Source organism: Sinocyclocheilus grahami, unplaced genomic scaffold (assembly GCF_001515645.1).
Source record: "Sinocyclocheilus grahami isolate Dianchi unplaced genomic scaffold, SAMN03320097.WGS_v1.1 scaffold215.1, whole genome shotgun sequence".
Classification (NCBI taxonomy): domain Eukaryota; kingdom Metazoa; phylum Chordata; class Actinopteri; order Cypriniformes; family Cyprinidae; genus Sinocyclocheilus; species Sinocyclocheilus grahami.
Window position 1 is genome coordinate 1,300,038 of NW_015505394.1, and position 22,581 is coordinate 1,322,618.

Below are 22,581 nucleotides of genomic sequence, written 5' to 3' on the forward strand. Positions count from 1 at the left end.
TTGTGGCTGATATGTGTAGTGAAAAAAAACAAAACAGAATTTAAGTAGCCTATTTCGTGTTAAACAAGTTGTTTTAGGAATTTCCTTGTCTGAAATAAAGCTACTCTTTTCATTGATGACTATTACAGTGTTCGGACATAGGCTATTAGACTGTTAAGAATTTCCTATTCATTGTATAATAGGTCTAAATGTTTTAAAACTTTTTTAATGATGAATAAGCTCATTTAATCTTTTATTATCTTTCCCTTATGCGGTGATGCGCTAAGAAATTATTGCGGGGCAAATGAATTATACTAGACCTATACATTTATTAAACAAAAGTACCATAATAATAATAATAATTTAATACATTAATTGGATATGCAAAATCCTCTTGATATCACTGATAGCTGGTGTTGTATATATATATATATATATATATATATATATAAAAAAATTTCTGGCTATCATCTATAGGCCTACACGGTGTCATCATTTGCACAACCCGAGTATTTCACACGTGTGAGCACATAAATCGTGAGTTTTGGCTTCACATCGCATACGATCTACTCGTACACGGAAATTGCACAGTTTATGCCCAGCCTTAATGGGTACCAGTGTAACTAATAACAAGGGTTTCTGAATTCAACAAATAGCCCCTTTAATATTAGTGTAAAACAAATCAATTTTTTATTAAAAATCAATGTGTAAAATGTGTGCAAGTTTTATAAATTTTGATGTCAGAATATATATTCTGCTTGATTGGTCTATCTTTCACCCAATTGTTATTTTTTTTTTTACATATTTACCTGAATAATATTTTAAAAATAGTCTACTCAAAAAAGTTGTTCCAAACCAAAGTTATTTTGCGGGAATAAAAGAAGAAGACATTTTGAAGAATGTTGGGGAACAAACAGAATATCCATTTTTTCATTGGACCGTCCCTTTAATGATAATAATAAATAAAATGTTGTACTTGAATCTGTGGAGTACCCAAGACAGAAAATGTTGGAATTAATTGAGAACACAAACTTTTCAGAGGTTTCTGCAATTTATTTTCCATTCCTCTAAACTGAACAGAACGTACAGTTTTGAAAATCAAAAATAACACCTTTTCACTTTCAAAGCAGTTCAGCTTCACACAGTTGGCAATTACAATGGTAACAAGAGTGTCTGCGTGTCATTATCTTGACACTCAGAAACACACACCCTTGCAAACGCTCTCACTCGCGCTCACACACACACACACACACACACACACACACACACAGAAACACACACCCTTGCAAACGCTCTCACTCGCGCTCACACACACACACACACACACACACACACACACACATACACACACACACACACACACACACACACACATACACACATAAGGGAATGTAATAGGAGAGACAGTGGAATGCAGGACAGATATCACACACACTCTCCTTCTGACCTCTCCTCCCCAAAATGAACAGAAATACAAAAATAAACACACTTTAAAATATTACAACTCATTTTACAAACACCAAAGAAGGAAAATAATTAAAACACAACAACAAGAAAAACAACAATATATCTGTCAAAGTTCTCCATGTTAAAAACAGGTTGCTTGGTTCAGTTTTGCATCCAGTAGAAGGTTACACTGTGTGTGTTTGTGATGGGACCTAATGCTCAGTAAAGTGCATTTGATGCATCAGCAGACAGGAAGAGAGAGAAATGAATTTGGGTGCTAATGTGGCTCTGGGCCTTCCTAACACTACTGACAGATATGATCGAGCTACATGAACTTTACAACCTCCGCCGTAAACATCACACCTAAAAGACATTTAACATTGAAATAACATTTTGTTTCAGTTTATGCAAATGTAAATACATTCATAAATTACATGTGGGGTTAGGAGAATCAAGCTGAGAAACTAGAGAAGTCTGAAACCGATAAACGCAACTCCTCATATGAATAAACATGACCGTAGCCAAAAAAAACTGAACTTAAATGACGTTTCCATGCATGGGTATTTCCCCCTGAAATTAGAGGCAGAGTGATGGAGTCTCACACATTCCACCATCGTAAACTGGAATCCTCTCACTTTTATGAATTCCTGATTGACTCCAGTTCCCATGGTTACACTGCAGTTCTTAGGCCTATGTGTACTGGCCTTTAGAAGACCACACCCATCTGACCGAGAAAAACGGAAGCTGTACAAACCAGAGAAACACAAATGAAGTGGTAGAAAGAAAGAGTGCTCTGTTTCTGACACATGCAGAAGTGTGTCTCGGAGCGACGCAAGATGTTTATTTATTTATTTTTTCATATTTGTCTGTTTTGATTTCCCACCCCTCAATAATTCACTTGGATATCATGCAATAGAGACGTGCAAAAAGATAACACCTAAATCCACAAAACACACTTTCATAAATGGCTGTGTTATGAATGCGTATAACATGTGTATGCCTACTCCATGCCGACCTACAGAGACAATATGACTTAAAAGCAGTGCGGAAGCCACAGGTCAAACGAATGCACAGGATGCCTCTACTGAGTGTATTAAAACCATATGGATGCATAAAACAATTCTTCTCTTAGTCTATGCAGCTATGGGGTTAAAATAATGCTAACATTGCGCCATGTCTTTTTTTTTTCCTTCGCTGATTATCTTTTCATTGGAACTAAAAGATATTGATTGATTGGCACTTGTTCAATGCTTTTAAATAAGTTATCGATATCTAATGTTTCATCACACACCTACATGTTGAGAAGCTGTAAAGGTCTAGTTTGGCACAGGTTGACTATTATTACTGCGTCTATGTAATTAATATTGATACACCTCGTTTATACCCCTGTCAAAAAACGAGCACAATCCTAATCAACAGACCAGACGTTTTTTTTTCTCAACTAAAATATTTCTGTATATTTCACTTATCAAATAGCAGCATTTTTTATTTTTTTTAACTTACGGTATTACAAAAAAGTACATGTAAACCTATTCATTCAAAATTTGTAGTAAATCCAAAGGCTCATACAACAGACATAACAAAACACAAAACTTGACAACATGCTACAATATTGCTTCCAATAGTTCTTTACATTTTAAGTCGATCTAAAATTATCAATGACGTAGATATGGACACCAGCACTCCAAAGAGAGCAACTCTAATGCACAAACAAATCGCAAAGCTAATCTTAACCAGGCTTGATTGGCACTTTCATCATCCACACGAGTATAACGGATAATCACACACTGAAACCAACAGCGCAAGACTGCATTTAGACCACAAACTAGAGGAACTACACCAAAATACACAAGGAACATGAGACGCGACGGATTCCACAGTTTCATTTAAAAAAAAAAAAAACGAAGCAAAAATGCAGAAATGATCTTCGATAGTTCTCAGAGAGAGGAGAGAGAACGCAGAGCACAAACGACACTGACGTCATCGTTTGAGTTTGAGGTGGCTTTCACATCCATCTCCCATAGGTTATTGTTTTTGTTTTTTTTACCCAGAGTTCTTTGCTCTGGGTTTACAAATCTCTATATTCTCTCAGAGCACAGATTCCCTGTTCTAGCTAGTTTAAGGTAGAATACTGAATCAATCAGGCAGAGAGCACGAGAATCTGATCACGTGTATTAATGTTAGACTATGTGGCGTATTAATCCAGAGGTATGGTGTTCACGACAGGGCAGAATACCCATTGACCCCTGTGGAGACACACACCCTCCGCAATAAACACACACACAACACATCCGTGGCGACCGGCAGCCTGGAGGGGAAGAAAGCGAAAGTGGAAAGGAGAGACAACAGAAAGCTAAAAAAGTGGTGAGAGAGCAAGACATGAGGGAAGAAAAAGAGGTAGTGCAAAGACAGAGGAAGGACACAGAGAGAGTGAAAGACAGAATTAACCTTAATGTCAAAAGTGTCCACAAATATAACTGTTTTTCTCCAAATATAAATGACATCTCCCTTTCTGTAATCATATTACCCTCATATTGCTGCACCAAGTGCTTGTGCTTCTGAAATCAGGTACACAGTTTGATCTCCAAACAGTATCGAACAATAATTTATATTTGGAGAACCTGATATCTCATGGCTGGTACTGAAACATAGTAAATAGTTTGGGAGTACTACTTGGGAGTACTAGTTTGGGAGTACAAGCTTTTGGCATGTTAAATGGTATGTTGAACTGTATTTAAACAGCAATAATGAGAGATGTGGAAATGTTAATATTCCTCACAATTATGTAATGGATATAAATAGGTTACTAAAAGAGGTAGTGCAAAGACAGAGGAAGGACACAGAGAGAGTGAAAGACAGAATTAACCTTAATGTCAAGAGTGTCCACAAATATAACTGTTTTTCTCCAAATATAAATGACATCTCCCTTTCTGTAATCATATTACCCTCATATTGCTGCACCAAGTGCTTGTGCTTCTGAAATCAGGTACACAGTTTGATCTCCAAACAGTATCGAACAATAATTTATATTTGGAGAACCTGATATCTCATGGCTGGTACTGAAACATAGTAAATAGTTTGGGAGTACTACTTGGGAGTACTAGTTTGGGAGTACAAGCTTTTGGCATGTTAAATGGTATGTTGAACTGTATTTAAACAGCAATAATGAGAGATGTGGAAATGTTAATATTCCTCACAATTATGTAATGGATATAAATAGGTTACTCTCTCTCTCTCTCTCTTCCCTCCTTTTTCTACGTTTCCGCTTCCCCTCTAGCGAGTAGATTAGAGGGCTGGTAGTTGGAGGGAGATGATGAATGTCTTTTAGAGTGTGTATGTAGGTCAGCAGTAGACTGGGCTGTGCAGTGTTATTATAAATAGAAGTCCAGCGTTCAGATGGAGATCTGCTAATTAATGACAGGCCTGGGTGCCGGGGTGGGGTGGGGGGGGGGAGTAATCAGAACCTCGGCGGCCTCTGGTTTTGCAAAAGATCAAGGTAAACTACAGGTAGACGCTCCTACAGCGGAGCCTCGCGGCCCGTGTTCTTGTGCTCGCTCGGTTTCATTGCTTTATTCCGTCATGCCGTATCTCAGTGGACGCATTCTCGATGGTGTGAAATATGTACAGTACATTCCATAGTTGCGATAGCGTCAGGCCGCTGGATTCACAGTGTGGTTCAGAGACGATCACTCGCCCTGTACGGGAGCTCCTGCTTACTCTCCATGCAAGAGCCAATTGCTGGCAAGACCGAAAATGCTGTTAGCAGCAAATATTTTGATGCAGTGTACAACTGTGGAATTAACTAATGAGTAACTATCACCACCAGTCTGTGAAACTGATGACCTGTTGATCAGTGGAAAAGGTGGAGGGCTCGTGAAACTCTACGGCAATGCTTCAGAACGTTGGGCAAACGGAGCTGTGCGTCTGACACTACGGCCTGCAGTTTGGTTTCTCAAAGGAAGCAGAATTATAATCAGTTAGCCTGCCAGTGTTCGCCTCGCAGCGACGCCGCTTTACTGAAGAAGGCTGAAGGTCGACAGTCATTACAGTAGCATCCTCCGGCCTTCGAATGAGTTCACACAGGTTACAAAAGCTGTGTCGTTTTAGTCTCTCATTCACTACCTCAACCGCACCTCTGCTGCCAGTCTGACGCAAACAGGCATTAAGTGCGATGTGAACGAGGTGGTATCTGTAATGCACCCAAGACTTTGCTGCACTGCATACAAACTGGAAATCTTTCTCCTTCTTCACAAACATGAGGTATGACAACCTGAGCTCCTTTCAAACGAAACAGGCACAGACATTGCCTGGCTCCTCCAATCAGAGGAAGAGGAGGAGTTGAGAGGTACATCTGTCTGAACAGGTCCAATTATTTTTCAAGTTCAGGATTCTAAGGACTTCAATTCCTTGGTAGTGTGTCCAAAGGTTTTCTGTAGTAGTAAGAGTTAAAAGTCAATGAGACAAAACAGACTTTTAAGATCCTACAGTTGTGTCTCTGCTCTGGCGGGATCTTTTGAATATCCACTCACTCTCAGTCTTGTGAGTAAATCGCAAAATGCCCCCAATAATTCATGAGGGCTCAGACCAACCCTCCCATAAATACTAAAATCAGTAGATATGACAACAAAATCTCTTCAAATGTGTTTTCTTAAAGCACCAAAGTGGGATCCTGTGACTAAACTGCACTTGCATGTGTGTGTATTACATTCCAGTTCTCTAATGCTGAGTATCTGAACTTTGATGTATGATGTCCGTCTCTGTCTGTCTGTGGCTGAAGGTTAGTTATCTACTCTTGAAAGCATCTCAATTTTATACTCTATTTACATATTTTAAAAAAACAACAATGTCAGGAAGTCTTTATACATTCAGGTCAACCTGGAATCACAGGTTTGAAAAAATCTAAAAGAGACTGAGTGTGAACTGACCATAATGGAGAATCACAGATATTTTAGTAATGTAATGCTTTCAGCAGGTGTTTGAGATTAAGTCTCAGGAATATCCACTCGCTCTCAGTCTCGTGAGTAAATCGCAAAATGCCCCCAATAATTCATGAGGGCTCAGAGAAACTCTCCCATAAATACTAAAATCAGTAGATACGACAACAAAATCTCTTCAAATGTGTTTTCTTATAGCACCAAAGTGGGATCCTGTGACTAAACTGCACTTGTATATATGTGTATTACATTCCAGTTCTCTAATGCTGAGTATCTAAACTTTGATGTATGATGTCGGTCTCTGTCTGTCTGTGGCTGAAGGTTAGTTATCTACTTTCAACAGCATCTCAATTTGATACTCTATTTACATATTAAAAAAAACAACAATTTCAGGAAGTACTTTTACATTCAGGTCAACCTGGAATCACAGGTTTGAGTAAATCTAAAAGAGGCTGATTGTGAACTGACCATAATGGAGAGTCACAGAGATATTAGTAATGTAATGCAGACTGAAATCTTTCAGCAGGTGTTTGAGATTAAGTCTCAGTTGAAAACAATAAGGGGGGAAACCAAGATTACCTATGGAAATATTTTATAGGTATCTTCCTTTTTATTTCAGGCCTACACAACAGTTTCAGAGACTCAATTTACTGATATCAAAAGGGGGACTGCTTCAAACTCCAATCTCCTTGCTCAGGGTGTGGATTAGATATGAACTAAACTGTGAGGGTTCTGCAATGGAAGCCAAAAGTTGAACATAGAATTAAAAAGACCCTGGCTATGAGAGAGGAAGTGAGGTTTGATCTCCTCCTCCTCTGAGTGCCCCAGGGCACGATACTCGGACCTACACAACGTAACACAACTTTAAAAATACAGCAAAATTTCAGTCACAAAATATCACATTTCTCCCCAATCAGATTATTATCCACAGATTATCAGATTATCTATCCACAGTTCCATCAGATCGTTTTTCATTTGTTTTGTAATCATCCTTATTTTGTGTTTAAGTATTTGGACATGTTTCTCACTCCAACCCATCCCGTTCTCTCTCGAATTCATTCATTCAGTCATCTATTCATTCTCTCTGGTTTCCTTCTCTTTCGTCATTCTCCTCCCCACTCCTGTCCATCCCTAGCCCACCTTCTGAGGGTTGGTGGCACGGACACCTTGCTCGTATGTGATTCGCTGGCTGATGAGATACTGGGCGGCCTGCGTTGCTGCCGGCGACCCTGTAATGGTCACCTTGCGATTGCGTGTGCCTGGAATGAACTCTCCCTTTTTGGAGATCTGAATTCGTGCCCCTGTCAGCTCCTGATACTCCACGAGAGTCTTGCCGCCTTTTCCCAAGATAGCACCGACCAAGTTCTCTGGCACAGCGATCTCCACCACTTCCTTTCCACCTTCTGCCAGCTTCTCTGTGCCCAGCAGAGATGATGCCACCAGTGGGGATGAGGCATTCAGGTAACCATTAGACACCCCTGTAGCGGCCGCTAGGGAGCCCAGTGAGAAGCCCCCTAAGCTAGGTACGCCAGGGTGGCCGCCCCCTCCAGTAGCCTCGCTGGCATAAGTAGCAAGCAGATTGGCAGCAGCTGCAGCCGCTGGATTGGCGCTAGCTGCAACGGCAGCGAGCACCCCAGATGCAGCGGCCGGGTTGAGGCCAAGCCCCAGTGTATTGGTATTGTAGCCATAACTGGCCAGAGTGTTCAGAGCAGATGTAATGGCAAGAAGATCATTACCGGAAAAACTTGTCATGGCCGCAGGGAACCCACCCATGCTTGCGAGACCCACCTGGCCAAGGAGCGTGGAGGCTGTAGCTGCTGCTGCGGCGTTGGGTAACACCTCTGTAGAGTTAGCGAATGGGGAACCGGTTGGGTTGGAGTTGGCCACAGGGCCAGTGATGTTGGAGTAACTGATATTGAGACAGCTGCTGCTCTGTGGGTCCTCCTGGATCTTCTGAACAATGATCTCCACGGCCTTGCGGTTTTGCTCCGGCTCCCCGCTCACTGTCACGACACGCTCCTGCAGATTGATGCCCTCAGGCTTCTGAGAAAGCTGTACCCAGGCTCCCGACTGCTCCATCACAGCCTTAACTGTTGCCCCACCCTTACCGATGATGAGTCCTGCTGTGCTGTTGGGCACGATCAGTTTAGCCTGTGGAGGAGGGGAAGTGTCACTTTGATTGAGGAACAGAATTACATGCATGAGACTGCACACAGCCCCAAAAGTAGATGCTGCAATAAGCTCAAGTGCATCTGTGCTGATTATGTAGATGTTTGTTTTTGGTCCACACTTATACACTGTAAAATCCAATAGTTTACCTTACTTAGATTTAATTAGTTATCTTTACTTAGTTGTTATACTTACTAGGTTTTATTAAGTTACAGCTACTTTCAAGGCAAATAAAACAATTTACTTACTGTTTTGAGTGACACTTACTTAAAATATTCAAGTAGCCACGAAGGAACCAATGACATTAATAAACCAGTGAGAGGCAGCAGTGCACTAATATGTTGCTAATGTATGGCATTATTTTAATGACAAATGTCGAGAGCGCTATATTGTAGCGCGAAAGCACATTAATATAATGCGCGAGCGTGAATCTCTCCGCTCGCACGCGGATTTAATTTGCTCTCGCACAAAACCTGACGTGCGCGCTCAGATACACGCTGCTCTCGCCCTGAGAGTGTGCGCCCACTTAAAATGTGTCTCTACTCTCACTCAAACTATCCTGTGCACTCGCAAATCTCTCTGTGCTCATGCGCTAGATAATAATTATTTTCGCACCTGAATTAAACGTTGTCAAATGTTATCAACCTATCAGATTTCAAAGATGGATCTGTAATTTCTTTATAATTTAATACTACTAAGTCATAATAACCAAATATTAGAAATGAATCGGGTGCTTGGATTATTTGTAAATAGGCCTAACCTAGTTTAACAGTTTGGCCAAACCCCTGTGAGCGATTTATCTAAACACAAATAAAAAGTAGGCCTATATGATTCTTAAAGTTCATGTGGTCATATAGCCTATTGTGCACTTGGATTGAAATAAATAAATAAATATATCTTCTGATTAAGGACAAATTTAGATAAGGGTCAGATGCACTATTCCCTATTCTTAAGATGTGGAGACCAAATATAACACTATAATGAATTTCCCATATTTGTCATAACATTACTACATTATATTCTATGGGTTTAATGCATTTGCAGACAATGTAATTACATGTAACTGTCATATAACTGTATATTCACGGTTTGAGAGTGCCATTGAATGTGTAGCTGTTTTCATGAAAAAAGTCTAACTAAAATCAGAACTGAAAACAAAAACTGGATTTATAAAAAATAAATATAAAAACTCCCAATAAATGTCCAAACAGTGATTCTATCAGACCATTTATTGTGTTACATCTTGCATCATTTACGTCTATTTTTGCATTTGATGTCGATTTGATAGGAATTGTTACTATTGCCATCATACCAACTGAGAATTTACTGCAATTATTTTAAATTCAGTTGAAGTATCTGACACATTATGACATAAAAATGATGTTTTATATGACATCTTTAGAGCCATAGGCTATAATATGTTGTTTTTACATAAATTGCTCAGAGACAACTAGTTGGACAGAGGTTATTTATAGGCTACGTACAAATCATTCAAGCACCCAATTCAGCCATTTCTAATATAGGCCACATTTCATTAACATTGCTAAATATTATTAAACTGGAAATAAATTAAAGATCCATCTTTGATTGTCAAAAGAATTCCAGGTTCAGTTCCCTCTCAGCCAATTAGATTTCACATAGTATTTTCATCGGTCAGTTGTGGAGGTCTGATTGTTTAAAGCTTTATTTTAAAAGTGTTTACAAAGTATTTTACAGAGAGATGCATATGTGCATTTACAGAAAAGAAAAGACAAATACAAACATAAAAGAGATAAAGTAATAAAACAAAGTGCAATAACCAGTTTGTTAAAACAAAAATACAACAATAAAAAACAAGCAAAAGCCTTTAGTGAAAAAATCTGTTTTCTTTTGACATTGTTTAATTCAGGTGCGAAAAGAATTAATATCTAGCGCATGAGCAGATTTGCGAGTGCACAGGACAGTTTGAGTGAGAGTAGAGACACATTTTAAATGGGCGCACACTCTCTGGGCGAGAGCAGTGTGTATCTGAGCACGCGCGTCCGGCTTTGTGCGAGAGCAAAGGAAAGATTCATGCTTGCGCATTATATTAATGTGCTTTCGCACTACAATAATGTGCTCTCGACATTTGTCATTAAAATAACGCCATACTAATGTGCAACATAACAACAGAAGAAGAAGAAAAGAAAAACAGTCTTAATAAACTTTTCACCCATTTCCTCCATGTCTGCAGTTATGCAGCAATGCATCATGTAGTCAGAGTTATTTGATTTCAAGGGAAGAAAATAAATAAATAGGTTGCTTTTAGAAGGTGACCTATCTTCTAATTAAAGCATTAGTGTATTTTTTGTGTGTGTGTTTATTAATTAACTTTTTCAAATTTCATTTTTCAAAAATACCTTGAGATGCTTTTAATTGGGTTTATATAATCCTTAAATAGTGTGGGGTAATATGCTAAAGTCACACACAGACTTAAACATTCAGCACGTGAATGACAACAATGGTAACAATTCGATTTCATTTATTTTCAATAATTGTAACAATAACTATTTTATTTGCTCTTTTTGTTGTGATACTACTGACACAAGACAGCAAATAAAATTGGCAAATAAAATCATCAACTGTAAAACAAAGCAACTGCATAATTTATTCATGCCGCAATGCACTCTGGGAGTCAGTGAGTAGCTACACTAAGTCATGAGTAAACCTAAATGAAAGGATCAAGTACCCCCTACAGTTCTTTTTTAGTTACTAGAACTCTCGTGTAAGTAAACTATACTAAGCATTTGTCAGTACAACATACCATTCCTATTTCACTTTACTTCGTTTTTTCAAGGCAATCGGTTTGCATGCTTTTTTTTATGTAAGCCCAACTAATTCGATTTTACAGTGTACAGTAAAAAATGGTCATAATATCTTTAAAGATAGCTGCATTTACAATATGTGACCCTGTATGCTCGTACATGTTTAAGAATGTATAATAGTGTGTGTGTGTGTATCTGTGTAAGGTCTTGCTCTTAAGTCAGTGCTTATATCAGCCATTTGTTGATCCCTGGTCTTACACTGCAGCTGCTCTCTCTCACTCCCTCTCTGTTTCTCATTCTGCAAGGATCAAGCAGGTAAAAATAACCCACTGCTCTCACACTTTGCAGCCCCTCTCAGCCACTCTTTCCCTGGGGAACAACCACCAGCCTGCCCTGCCCTTTACCTCCTTTGGGCTAGTATATTTGCCTGTCTTCAGTGTTGCTTATCACTGTCAGATAGCTGACAGTAAGTATGTTTACATGTACTTAAGAAGTTGATTTCAGTAAGACTAATGCAATAATTCACCTTTCTAAAATGTCATGTAAACTCTCATGTACAGATGAAAACTCTAGCCTGACTATGCAAAACTCAATTATACTCAATACTCCATATGCATGTAAATGTACTCACTGTCTATGCTGTCATTTTGTAAGCAAACTAATCAAAATATTACAAATATTATGAACTAAGCTGTGGTTTAGGGGAATAACTCATTTGCATGTTTAATTCTTAAACTGCAAAGTCTGATATGTTTAACTCTTCATCCTACATTTAATAACTAAGCACTTGTACATCTGTTTGGATTTGGTGTGGTGTAGTAGTAACTCAACCTCACGAACGAACCTGTTTAACACGGTCAGGGTTAACAGTAGTCTGTGGCTGGAGAATGCTGACTGGTTCGGTCTTCTGACTGCTCTGAGGCATCTCACGAACTTTTTCAGCAATGAAGTTATGAACTCCATTCAGAGCTTCCACCGTACCCTGAATCAAACAAACACGCTCTGTCGTACCTGCCAAAAACATACAAAAGAAAAAAATGTAACGTTAGCATAGAGTTTGCTTGTAAAATTAAAATGTAAAATATTTAAACATGTAAAATGAAATTGTGTATAATGTATAATGTTTTCTATTTGAATATATTTGTGCCATGTTTTTCAGGTTTCTTGATGAATATTAAGTTTAATCATTTGAACAATAGTATATATATTTATTGAATATGAACGTAATATATCAATACAGTAAACATACAGATACGTTAATAAAGCTTAACATACATTAAGTAAATAATGTTATACAAATATTTTGTTGTATTTGATTACATTTCTGAATTTGACAGACACTGTTATCCATAGCAACTTGCGTTGTATTCAAGGTGTACATTTTATAATTTCATGAATTTCTTGCAAGCTGAACCTATGACCTTGGAGCTGTAAGCACCATGCTCTATTGTTTGAGCTATATTTCATAAGGTAATGGAAACACACATTACATTTTCAAAGAAACTATTTCTCCTTTCAGTATAAATGCATTTATCAAAAAGAATTAAAAGGGCTATTGCAACATAGGGGAAAAAGCAAATGAACTTATGACTGCATGATGTAATTCATTCTGAATGCATAGAATTCCAAACCTGTCTTCTCTAACCACATCACTCCCATGGGACACGCCACAAAAATGTCCAGGACACACACGCACAGTCTACTAATCTCTGGCATATCACTGTCCTGAAGCGCTTGACCTGTCTGTAATATTGCTGTAACTGTGAGAACCCAAAGAGCCCACGCTGAACTGGACTTGTTTTACCATGACCAGAGAAATCTACAATGAGTTATTGTTACACAATCCTCTGCGTATTGTGTCGGCCTGAATTCAAGTTAGGATTTGTTCAGTCTTGTGGTGGAAAGCATCATTCAATGTCCTAAATATACTGTCATGATCATCTTCCATTTCATTTGGAGGGAGAGAGATGTGAGAAGAGAAGGCATGTAGGTTGTTGGTAGTGTGTGTTTGTTTCCGGGCAACAGGGCAGAGATATAGCCGCACTTGTGTGTGTTTGCTCCAGCACACATGCATACTTGACCAAGTGTTTGTTCTTCGGCTGTGTTTTTATTTTATTTTTATTTTTTTTTACATCTAGTTTGAGTATCACACCAAAGCTACAAATTCTCCCCCAGTTTCAACATTGGCACTTCAAGATGTTGAAGGCTTACAAATAAAACAAGCACAAGTGAGTGTGTGTGTGTGTGTGTGTGTGTGTGTGTGTGTGTGTGTGTGCGCTGTGTTAATTTCAGTCATCCCCTCGTTCAGGAGATGTGGTTTGTGGTAAGAGTCTGCGGTTAAATAAGTAAAAAAAAACTGAATTGTAATTTAAATGTGTGACAGGCTACAGTGTTTGTTTGTTTGTTTGTTTGTTTGTTTGTGTGTGTGTGTGTGTGTGTGTGTGTGTGTGTTTGGTAAAACACACGCTGGCTGGAGTAAAACCACTCAGCTGTAGGTGAATTCTTTTTATAGCTCTCTTGCGAGCCAGAGAGAGTTTAAATGTTTCCCTTTCAATATCTCATAAGATAAATGAGGTCTGGAAGAGAAGCTGCTAATATATCAGACACCAGAATGATTTAGGATGTGCTGGTGTTTGTGCCAGAGCAGCACTACTTGTTGTATTCAGGGTTTGGCAAAATTCAGAATCAAAGAATTAACTTCAGTTCAATTTATCAGTTGGGATTGGAATTTAATTCAACTGGTCACGGCACACAGGAAGTTGAATTTGAATTGAAATGACAAGAAGAGAAATGTATTCATTATTATTTTTATTTATTAAGTTCCTCACAGGTAAAATAACACATTATTTAAAAATGACTGTTCTTCCACCTTGGTGGACTAAAATTGATTTATTAAATATGATAATATGTAACTATATATAAACTTTAAAATATACATGATCTATCTATTTATCTATGGCATATAAAAACTTTCAAACTTCAAAGCTAAAATAAATTGTAACAAATTAATAAAAAACATTACAAATAATTTTTACAAAATTCAAAAGGTAAAAAAAAAAAACATGCAAACTTTGCTTTTTATTACAGAGTTATACATCAGTTATTTGAATTTTCTTGTAAAGAAGCTGAATTAAAATTAATTGAAATTAAAATAGCAATTTCGCATCCTGTTTGCTACCTTAATTCAAATTTAGGATTCATTTCAAATTCTGGAACTCAAATGCAACTTTGCAGGATAATAAAACTGCACAAGCAAGTGAGAAGACAAGCGAGAGTGAGAATGTGTTTGTGTGTGTTGGTAGGGTAAGTAAGGGTGGAAGGCAGAACAGGTGGTCTCAGGATAGTTTTAGTTGTAACAGATGTGTTTAATGAATGAAAACATAGCTATTCACAGACAAATTATGCTCACAATATTCAGCTGTACGCTTCACAGCTGCGACACACACACACACACACACACACACACGCTTTCTCTCTCTCTTTCTCAGATATTTTCTCTCCCCATGGGCACATTTTCCACTGTCATTCTCTGCCGATTTTATTTTTCCACGCTACAACATAAAGCAGCTTCTTAATGGAACATGGTGGAAAAGATACTATAGTCAATGACACAAACAGGCCAACATCTGTAAATGGCCTCATTCACATTAATCTACCATGGTGTAGATCTAAGGCCTCCGTCAGACATTCTGCATAATATTCAGAAAACTTACAAGCTTGTTGCTTACTAGTATTCTAGATTTTTCAGCTTGCAAAAATCTACTGGTGTTAAAAAAATGTTTATCAGAGGGAGAGAAGACTGCACAGAAAATGCAGATGTAAAACTCTTTTATCCTTCATCCCTAAAAATGCAGGCTCCAATTATTACCAAAAATATTAAAGCTTGATGCCACAGAAGAACCTCAAACATTTTTGTCTCTAAAAATCCTATACAGTGAAAAATAGTTACTGATAAGGAGAAGGAAGAAAAATCTTTATTTTCAAGAGTGTTTAGTGTTACAGAGATTTATGCATGGCACAATTAACTCCGCCGTCTGTTGCACAGTAAATAAAATGATTTAACTGTGAGGATTTATAACACAGATCTAATAACATAAATTATAGAAGTTAATTCAAAATAAAATAAATTATATGTTCTAAACTCTGAAATAACTAATGTTCATCATTATTAGAGAAAGAAGATTTGATTCATACCTGGGTAGAAGTCTTTAGATTTGGACAGTTTGATGGTGGCTCCAGTCTCTTTCTGAAGCTGCACGATGGTTTGCCCCCCTTTACCGATGATTGAACCAGCGGCATAGCTGGGAATCAACACCTTCAGGAAATATTCACCCTCCTCTGCACATGCACACAAAAAAACAAACACAAAGTTAGAGATGAAAGCGTCTCAATTCTAATATTTTTAACAAATCAGACAGATGTCATATGGTTTATTTCCACTGTGGAAGAATGCTAATTAATAGCATCGCAGAAAGGTCTGAAATGTACATGAATAATTATCATTTTATTTTACAGTCCTGTTCCACATGTACATACTAGGTACTTATTATAGTGATTACAATATCTGGGTACTAACCCTGAAACTACCCCTAAACCTAACCTTAATCCATGTAGCTACCTTACCCATTACTTTCTTAGGTAAGAACATTGTAAGTACACACACTGCAAAATAAAGTGCAACTAATACTGTTTAAATATACGTTAATATTTATTTTTGTTTTTATGTGCAATATGCAGTCATGTTTAATTCAGAGGATTTTTGGCAAAACTGTAGTAAGATTATATAACAGTTTGAAAACATTATAAAGCCAACCAGAGGCCACACGAGTGCACCATCATGACCTCACTACACCTTCTCATTTTGAAACAATATACAAACTAAACATGAAAAGTACCGTCTGGTTCTTTTGTTCACTTCCTCTCCTTTTTCATTTCTCTGTATTTCTTCCTTCACTTTTTCTCGCTCTCTTTCTCTCCCTGATGAGTTCCTACTGATTCTGCCTCTGTCCCACTTTTTCCCCATGCAGAGATAAAGTGACCTGTGATTTAACTGTGAGGATTTATAACACAGATCTAATAACATAAATTATAGAAGTTAATTCAAAATAAAATAAATTATATGTTCTAAACTCTGAAATAACTAATGTTCATCATTATTAGAGAAAGAAGATTTGATTCATACCTGGGTAGAAGTCTTTAGATTTGGACAGTTTGATGGTGGCTCCAGTCTCTTTCTGAAGCTGCACGATGGTTTGCCCCCCTTTACCGATGATTGAACCAGCGGCATAGCTGGGAATCAACACCTTCAGGAAATATTCACCCTCCTCTGCACATGCACACAAAAAAACAAACACAAAGTTAGAGATGAAAGCGTCTCAATTCTAATATTTTTAACAAATCAGACAGATGTCATATGGTTTATTTCCACTGTGGAAGAATGCTAATTAATAGCATCGCAGAAAGGTCTGAAATGTACATGAATAATTATCATTTTATTTTACAGTCCTGTTCCACATGTACATACTAGGTACTTATTATAGTGATTACAATATCTGGGTACTAACCCTGAAACTACCCCTAAACCTAACCTTAATCCATGTAGCTACCTTACCCATTACTTTCTTAGGTAAGAACATTGTAAGTACACACACTGCAAAATAAAGTGCAACTAATACTGTTTAAATATACGTTAATATTTATTTTTGTTTTTATGTGCAATATGCAGTCATGTTTAATTCAGAGGATTTTTGGCAAAACTGTAGTAAGATTATATAACAGTTTGAAAACATTATAAAGCCAACCAGAGGCCACACGAGTGCACCATCATGACCTCACTACACCTTCTCCTTTTGAAACAATATACAAACTAAACATGAAAAGTACCGTCTGGTTCTTTTGTTCACTTCCTCTCCTTTTTCATTTCTCTGTATTTCTTCCTTCACTTTTTCTCGCTCTCTTTCTCTCCCTGATGAGTTCCTACTGATTCTGCCTCTGTCCCACTTTTTCCCCATGCAGAGATAAAGTGACCTGCTTTGGGTTGGTAGAGGTCTAAATTTAACCAAACTATCTCTGTGTTTTGTGTCCTTCACTATCTTCTTCGCCATCTCTCTCTCTCTCACACACACACAAACGGTCAGCCAGCCGACAAACCGCTCAGATGCTCAGCATGGAGGTTCAGTGTCACAGTCAGAAGTTGAGGTTTAAGTGAAAGTGTGTGGCGGGTGGTGTGTAGGCAGTCTGTAGCACTTCACTATACTGAGGCCGTGGGCTTGTGGGTAATTGCCTGGAAGGCTGTTCAGGCAGGAGCATATGGATGCTAAATCCTCAGATTTGTCCTGAAGAACCCAGCCAACAGCGCATAAGTCACTCAGAGGTTCCCGGGGGGACGAGGCTTCCCTCTCCAACCACAATATTACACATCCTAAACACAACATATGGCCCAGAGTCCATTGCTAAAACAAGTGAAGAACCAGAAGGTGATTACAACACATCAAAAATATTTTTTTTTTTTTACACAAGGGTCATCAAACTCCCTCACCACTAAACATGCAAATATATTCCATCATGACATCATACCGCTCAAGTCATGTTGAATACCTGATGTTCCCCTCTAAATGTTACTGTTGGCATAGCTAGAACTAATCAATAACTTTTTTCATTTGACTTGCAGCTAAGATGGTATTTCTTGTTTTCAGTACATTAGCCCATTATGTGACAAAATGGAAGAAGATGCAAAAGTACATCATGTTTGTGTACTATATCAGTGTCTTTCAGAGACTGTAGTAAATCCGAGAGATAAGATGGGTTTCGCAGACTCAAATGCCCCCAATCTCCAGCAGCTGACCCTTTACCACTGCAGAGAGAGTCAGAGATACAAGGAGAGACAGAAACTGCAGGATAAGAGCAAACACGCTAATAATAAATAAAAAACATGGAAAAATATGGAAGGGCAAGCTGGGATGAGAAAGATTTGTTAGGAAGGAAGAAAGGAATATTCGACCGAAAGGAAAAGACTGTTCCAGAGAGTGGTAGAGGAAAAGAGTGACTAGGAGGGGAGAGGACAGATGAGAAGAAGAGGAGAGGGGATGGGCGGCAGGGAGAAGGTGAAAATATTATGGTCTCTAAGCAACTCTGATTGACTCTCCTGTGGGAACTTTGTTTCATTCCAAAGAACACCAAAGTCCACTACATGCTGTACACATCACCGCTTTCACCTGTACCCTAACGCTGGCTTGACTCATCAAGTTGGAAGCGACATGCGCAGTTCTTCCAGAAATACAGCACACAATCTCAAAACCGGAAGGCTAATTTGGTCAATACGTGATCAATCATCCTATCCAGACAATCCCATTAATACCAGAAAATCAGGGAATCTGGGTAATCAAGAGAAAAATAATTGTCAGCCCAAGCATATATAATCAAGCCAAGAGTGGGCGGGCCAGTTACTAGATGGCACCAGGATCAAAGCGAACATTAGCTTCAGTTGTAATACATTATCTAGCCTAACAGGAAGACAAAAAAGGGAAGGAAAAAGAAAAAAAAGAAGGAAAGAAAGAAGCAAGCTCACACACAGTATAAGTCGCTTAAGCGCAGCTGAACGTGCAACGCACAGTTAGAAAGATACCCGAGCAGAATTTTAATAGAAAAGACAATTTGAGAAAAACACAGAGTGACCCAGTCACTCACATCTCCATACATTCTTATAGAAATGCATGAAACTTTGGAAAAAGGAGAGTAAAAACTGCATTCCCGTCTCTGTTATACAGATCTAAAAGCTGTTATCTGCAGCATTGCCATTCTTTTGTTCATCCCTCTCTTTTCTCTCTCCCTGGCTGACTGGCTTTGCTCTGTGCTCAGTCACTCTAGAGAAAATCATTTGTTAAATGAATATGTGCAAATATGTCAGAGGGTGAGAGATTTATTATTCTCTGCACTGGGACTGACCTCAGGGTTTCTCGATGAAACAGGTGCAGCGCACTACAAATACTTCATCTTGTGACGACATCATACACAAACGCTCACCCAAGGACACTAGCTCCCTTCGTAGGGCCCTGGAGAGGGGCTAGTGGATACAACTGATATCTGGACGGAGCCTTGCAGAGCGGTTCAATCTGTACCTGTCCTCTGCAGCGCTCCAGGTGCGCAGTGGGATATGCATTACGTCATTGCCTCACCCGACTCAATGCTCCCTGCCACACACACACACACACACACACATGGCTGACAGGTAAGGATAGGATTCCAGTCCACGATGCTCGCTGCAGCCGATCAAACACACACACATACACACACACAGAGCTGGGCAGATCCCGATCTTATCAATGACTGGTCTGTTAAAGAGGAGGGTGCGAGTGTGAATGGAATGAATGCAGACACTGTTAGTGGGACCATTTAATGAGGGCAGTTTGCAGTGAACGGAGGAAGAGGACAGGACGCAGTGGACACACGCTCAGGAATTCATGATGGAGGTTTTTGAAGAGCACAGCCGGAGGGGAGATAAGGAAAGAGTGAGTGAGTTTATAAGAACGGAAAAGATAGAGGAAGGGCAATCAGGGCTCTTGCGATCACTGAAGTATGTTGCACCAGCACGCCACAGCGTCGTAGGAAAGCGAACCTCTGGCAGTCGTTTTTTACAGAGAGGCGGCGTGGGGACCATTTGACCTTGGCTGACAAGGAACGGAAACTTCACTCTCTCCATTGCGGCCGCCTCACAATTGTTTCCAAGGCGACTTGGAGGTGGCATTCTGAAGGCGCAAAGAGCTAACGGGAAGGTCTGCTGCCGCTTACCTGTTGTTAAAAGGAAAACCTAGGGCACATTCGCATGCAGCAGTGATTTGAGAATGGCGAGCGCTTTGGGAGCGCTCCTCACCCGTGCACTCCTGCTTGCGGCGATGATGTAAGGAAAGCTGGTGTAACAGGTTTTCAGCAGTGAGTGTCTGAGTAAATAATACAATCTGTTGCTGCTGTTTGCCAGTTAGCCATACTTACACAGCCGCTAATGCAGTCAGACAGTTATGGGCTCAAACCTATGATTACACACAGCACATAGAGTGAACAGAGTGTCATGCAAACACACAGAGGGAGTGGGTCAAGAGGGATTGCATTGTTAACCCCCCCCACCACCACCACCACCACCATGTAACACACACACACTCTGCATTTGAAAAGGAGGGCCTGTCCTAGGTACACTGCAAGGACAAGCAAGCCTCTCCTTCCCACAGAATGAATGAAGAGACGCCAATGGAGGACGGGAAAAGAAAGGGTGAAAGAACGAAAGACGCAAAGCGAAACGGTCAACTCGTCTGCATGCGCAACAAGTCAACAAAAGGGGACAGAATCTCTTACCCATTCTGCTGTAGCGTGCTGGAGGTGGGGTTCAGATAGCCATGGACGCCGAGAGGCTGGACCGGTGAGCGATGCCCGACTGCAGGCTGATCATAGGAGCTCTGCCGCCGTCAAGGAATGTGGCCAGTCAACCTTTTTCCCCAGGTTCGTATCCGAGAGGGGGACAACGTCAGCGCATCCTCCCCTCCATACCCGCAGTCAGCCCCCGTCTCTCTCTCTTGCTCTCTCTCCCTCTCTCTCTCTTTCTCTGATTGTGTGTGATGGCAATGCAATTGCCGTGTGCTGTGTGTGTATATGTGTGTGTGAGTGAGTGAGTGTTTGAAGCAGAGAGGCTTGGTATTGTTCAGGCAGAGGCAGACTGACGGAGGGAATCTTCCTACTGCATCACCCTCTGCTTTCCTTCTCATCCATATTCAGCGAGAGCTCCAGCCCTGTGCTGCATTCTACAGAGAGGCACCTAGCGTGTCCAATCACCCCGCACCCCTCCCCAGCATCTCACACACACACACGCACACACATACACACCAAGGCTTTCTTTCTCGTCGCCCCCCCCCTCGCCACTTTGACGCAGCAATATAAAAGACGTAGCGCCTCACTCACGTTTGGGTGAAATATGAAAAGGTGGGATGGAGGGAGGCTGCGGAGGGAGAGAAAGAGAAAACGAAAGAGAATAAGTGAAAGAAAGTGCGAGGGAGTGACCTTGTGTGAACGGAGAAGAGGTATAGAGCGAAAGTAGGGAGGCGGTGGGCTCCTTGGACGGCCATGTTGGAAACACAGCGAGAAAGAGAGAGAGAGAGATTTTTGAAAATGGCAGAAAGGATCTGCCGCAGAGCGCCAAGGGGCCGGCCAACTAAATTACTGTCTATAAATCCAAAGACACTACCAGCGGGTGCGGGTGCGCATGTACGTGGCAGGGGGAGGGCGTATGAGCTCAGTCCCAGGGTCATACTTCATTTGCATAGTAGCTTTTTTCAGCTGAGCTTGATAAATTCTCTACATATCCATACTAGGTATATCGATGCGCTCTGCTGGGTGTCTCGGATGCAGCATGCAGCATGCTCTGTTCAGGCAAACCGATCACGTTCAACACATCCACTGGACATTCTAGAATACATGAGCCCTCTCTCTTTCTAGCCCCTCCTTTCTCCACCACCTGCCCAATTCACAGTCAACTCACGTCACCACACACTGCAAGGGCACCTGTGTCCTTCTCTCACTCGCTTTCGTTCTCTCACTCGCACCTTTTGATCTAATACAGAATCACACAAAAACACCAACACAAATAGCTCTGCCAAAACCTCCATTAGCAACATTAACATAGCATTTCAATTGCGACTCGTAAGAGGCCACACACACACACAGACACACACTGAGTAACTAACTGTGTGCGCACTGGTGAAATTAGCATCAGCAATCAATGGCTATTTACAAAAGTGAGGGCACAAAGAGGATCTCAATCACTGACCGTCCTCTTCATCGCTCTCTTCGGGTCAAAGGTCATGCAAGGGGGAAGGGCTCATTCATTGATAGGATTATGTTTTAATTAACAAAGCTAGATAGGTGAACAGAATGAATGATGGTCTGAACTGCTAATGAACAAAGAAATAAATAACTTACTGACTAAATAAAAGACTGATCTCCAAACTGTGCTTAATGGGATGCTTTGACAAAAGCTGTCATACTCACATGAAAAAAAATGAAAAAAAATTCATCATTATAGCAGTCTCTTTCTTTCCCTCCGTTTAAATTGCCACCATTTTTTTCTATAATTTATACTCAATTTCCGCTTGATTAGAGTTTCAGCAAGATTTTCTGCATCAATATTAGTTAAATTCAAAGTAGTTTAAAAATGCAGTTAATGCATCACTACAGGTTCTAAGCTCTGCAATGATTTGATTTGACTTCCCTGAAAGTCATTTCATATT

General features: G+C 39.8%; 1 protein-coding gene across 1 annotated transcript; it reads right to left on the reverse strand.

The window, feature by feature from the left end:
• Window positions 1–6,426: 6,426 nt before the first annotated feature.
• On the reverse strand, window positions 6,427–15,938 carry LOC107596194 (RNA-binding protein Nova-1-like). The gene is made up of 4 exons (XM_016286874.1): window positions 15,935–15,938; window positions 15,506–15,649; window positions 12,156–12,322; window positions 6,427–8,510 (listed from the first exon to the last, which is right to left on the reverse strand). Exons 1-4 carry the CDS (start codon window positions 15,936–15,938, stop codon window positions 7,491–7,493), a joined length of 1,335 nt encoding a protein of 444 aa, XP_016142360.1. The 3' UTR covers window positions 6,427–7,490.
• Between the last annotated feature and the right edge of the window lie 6,643 nt (window positions 15,939–22,581).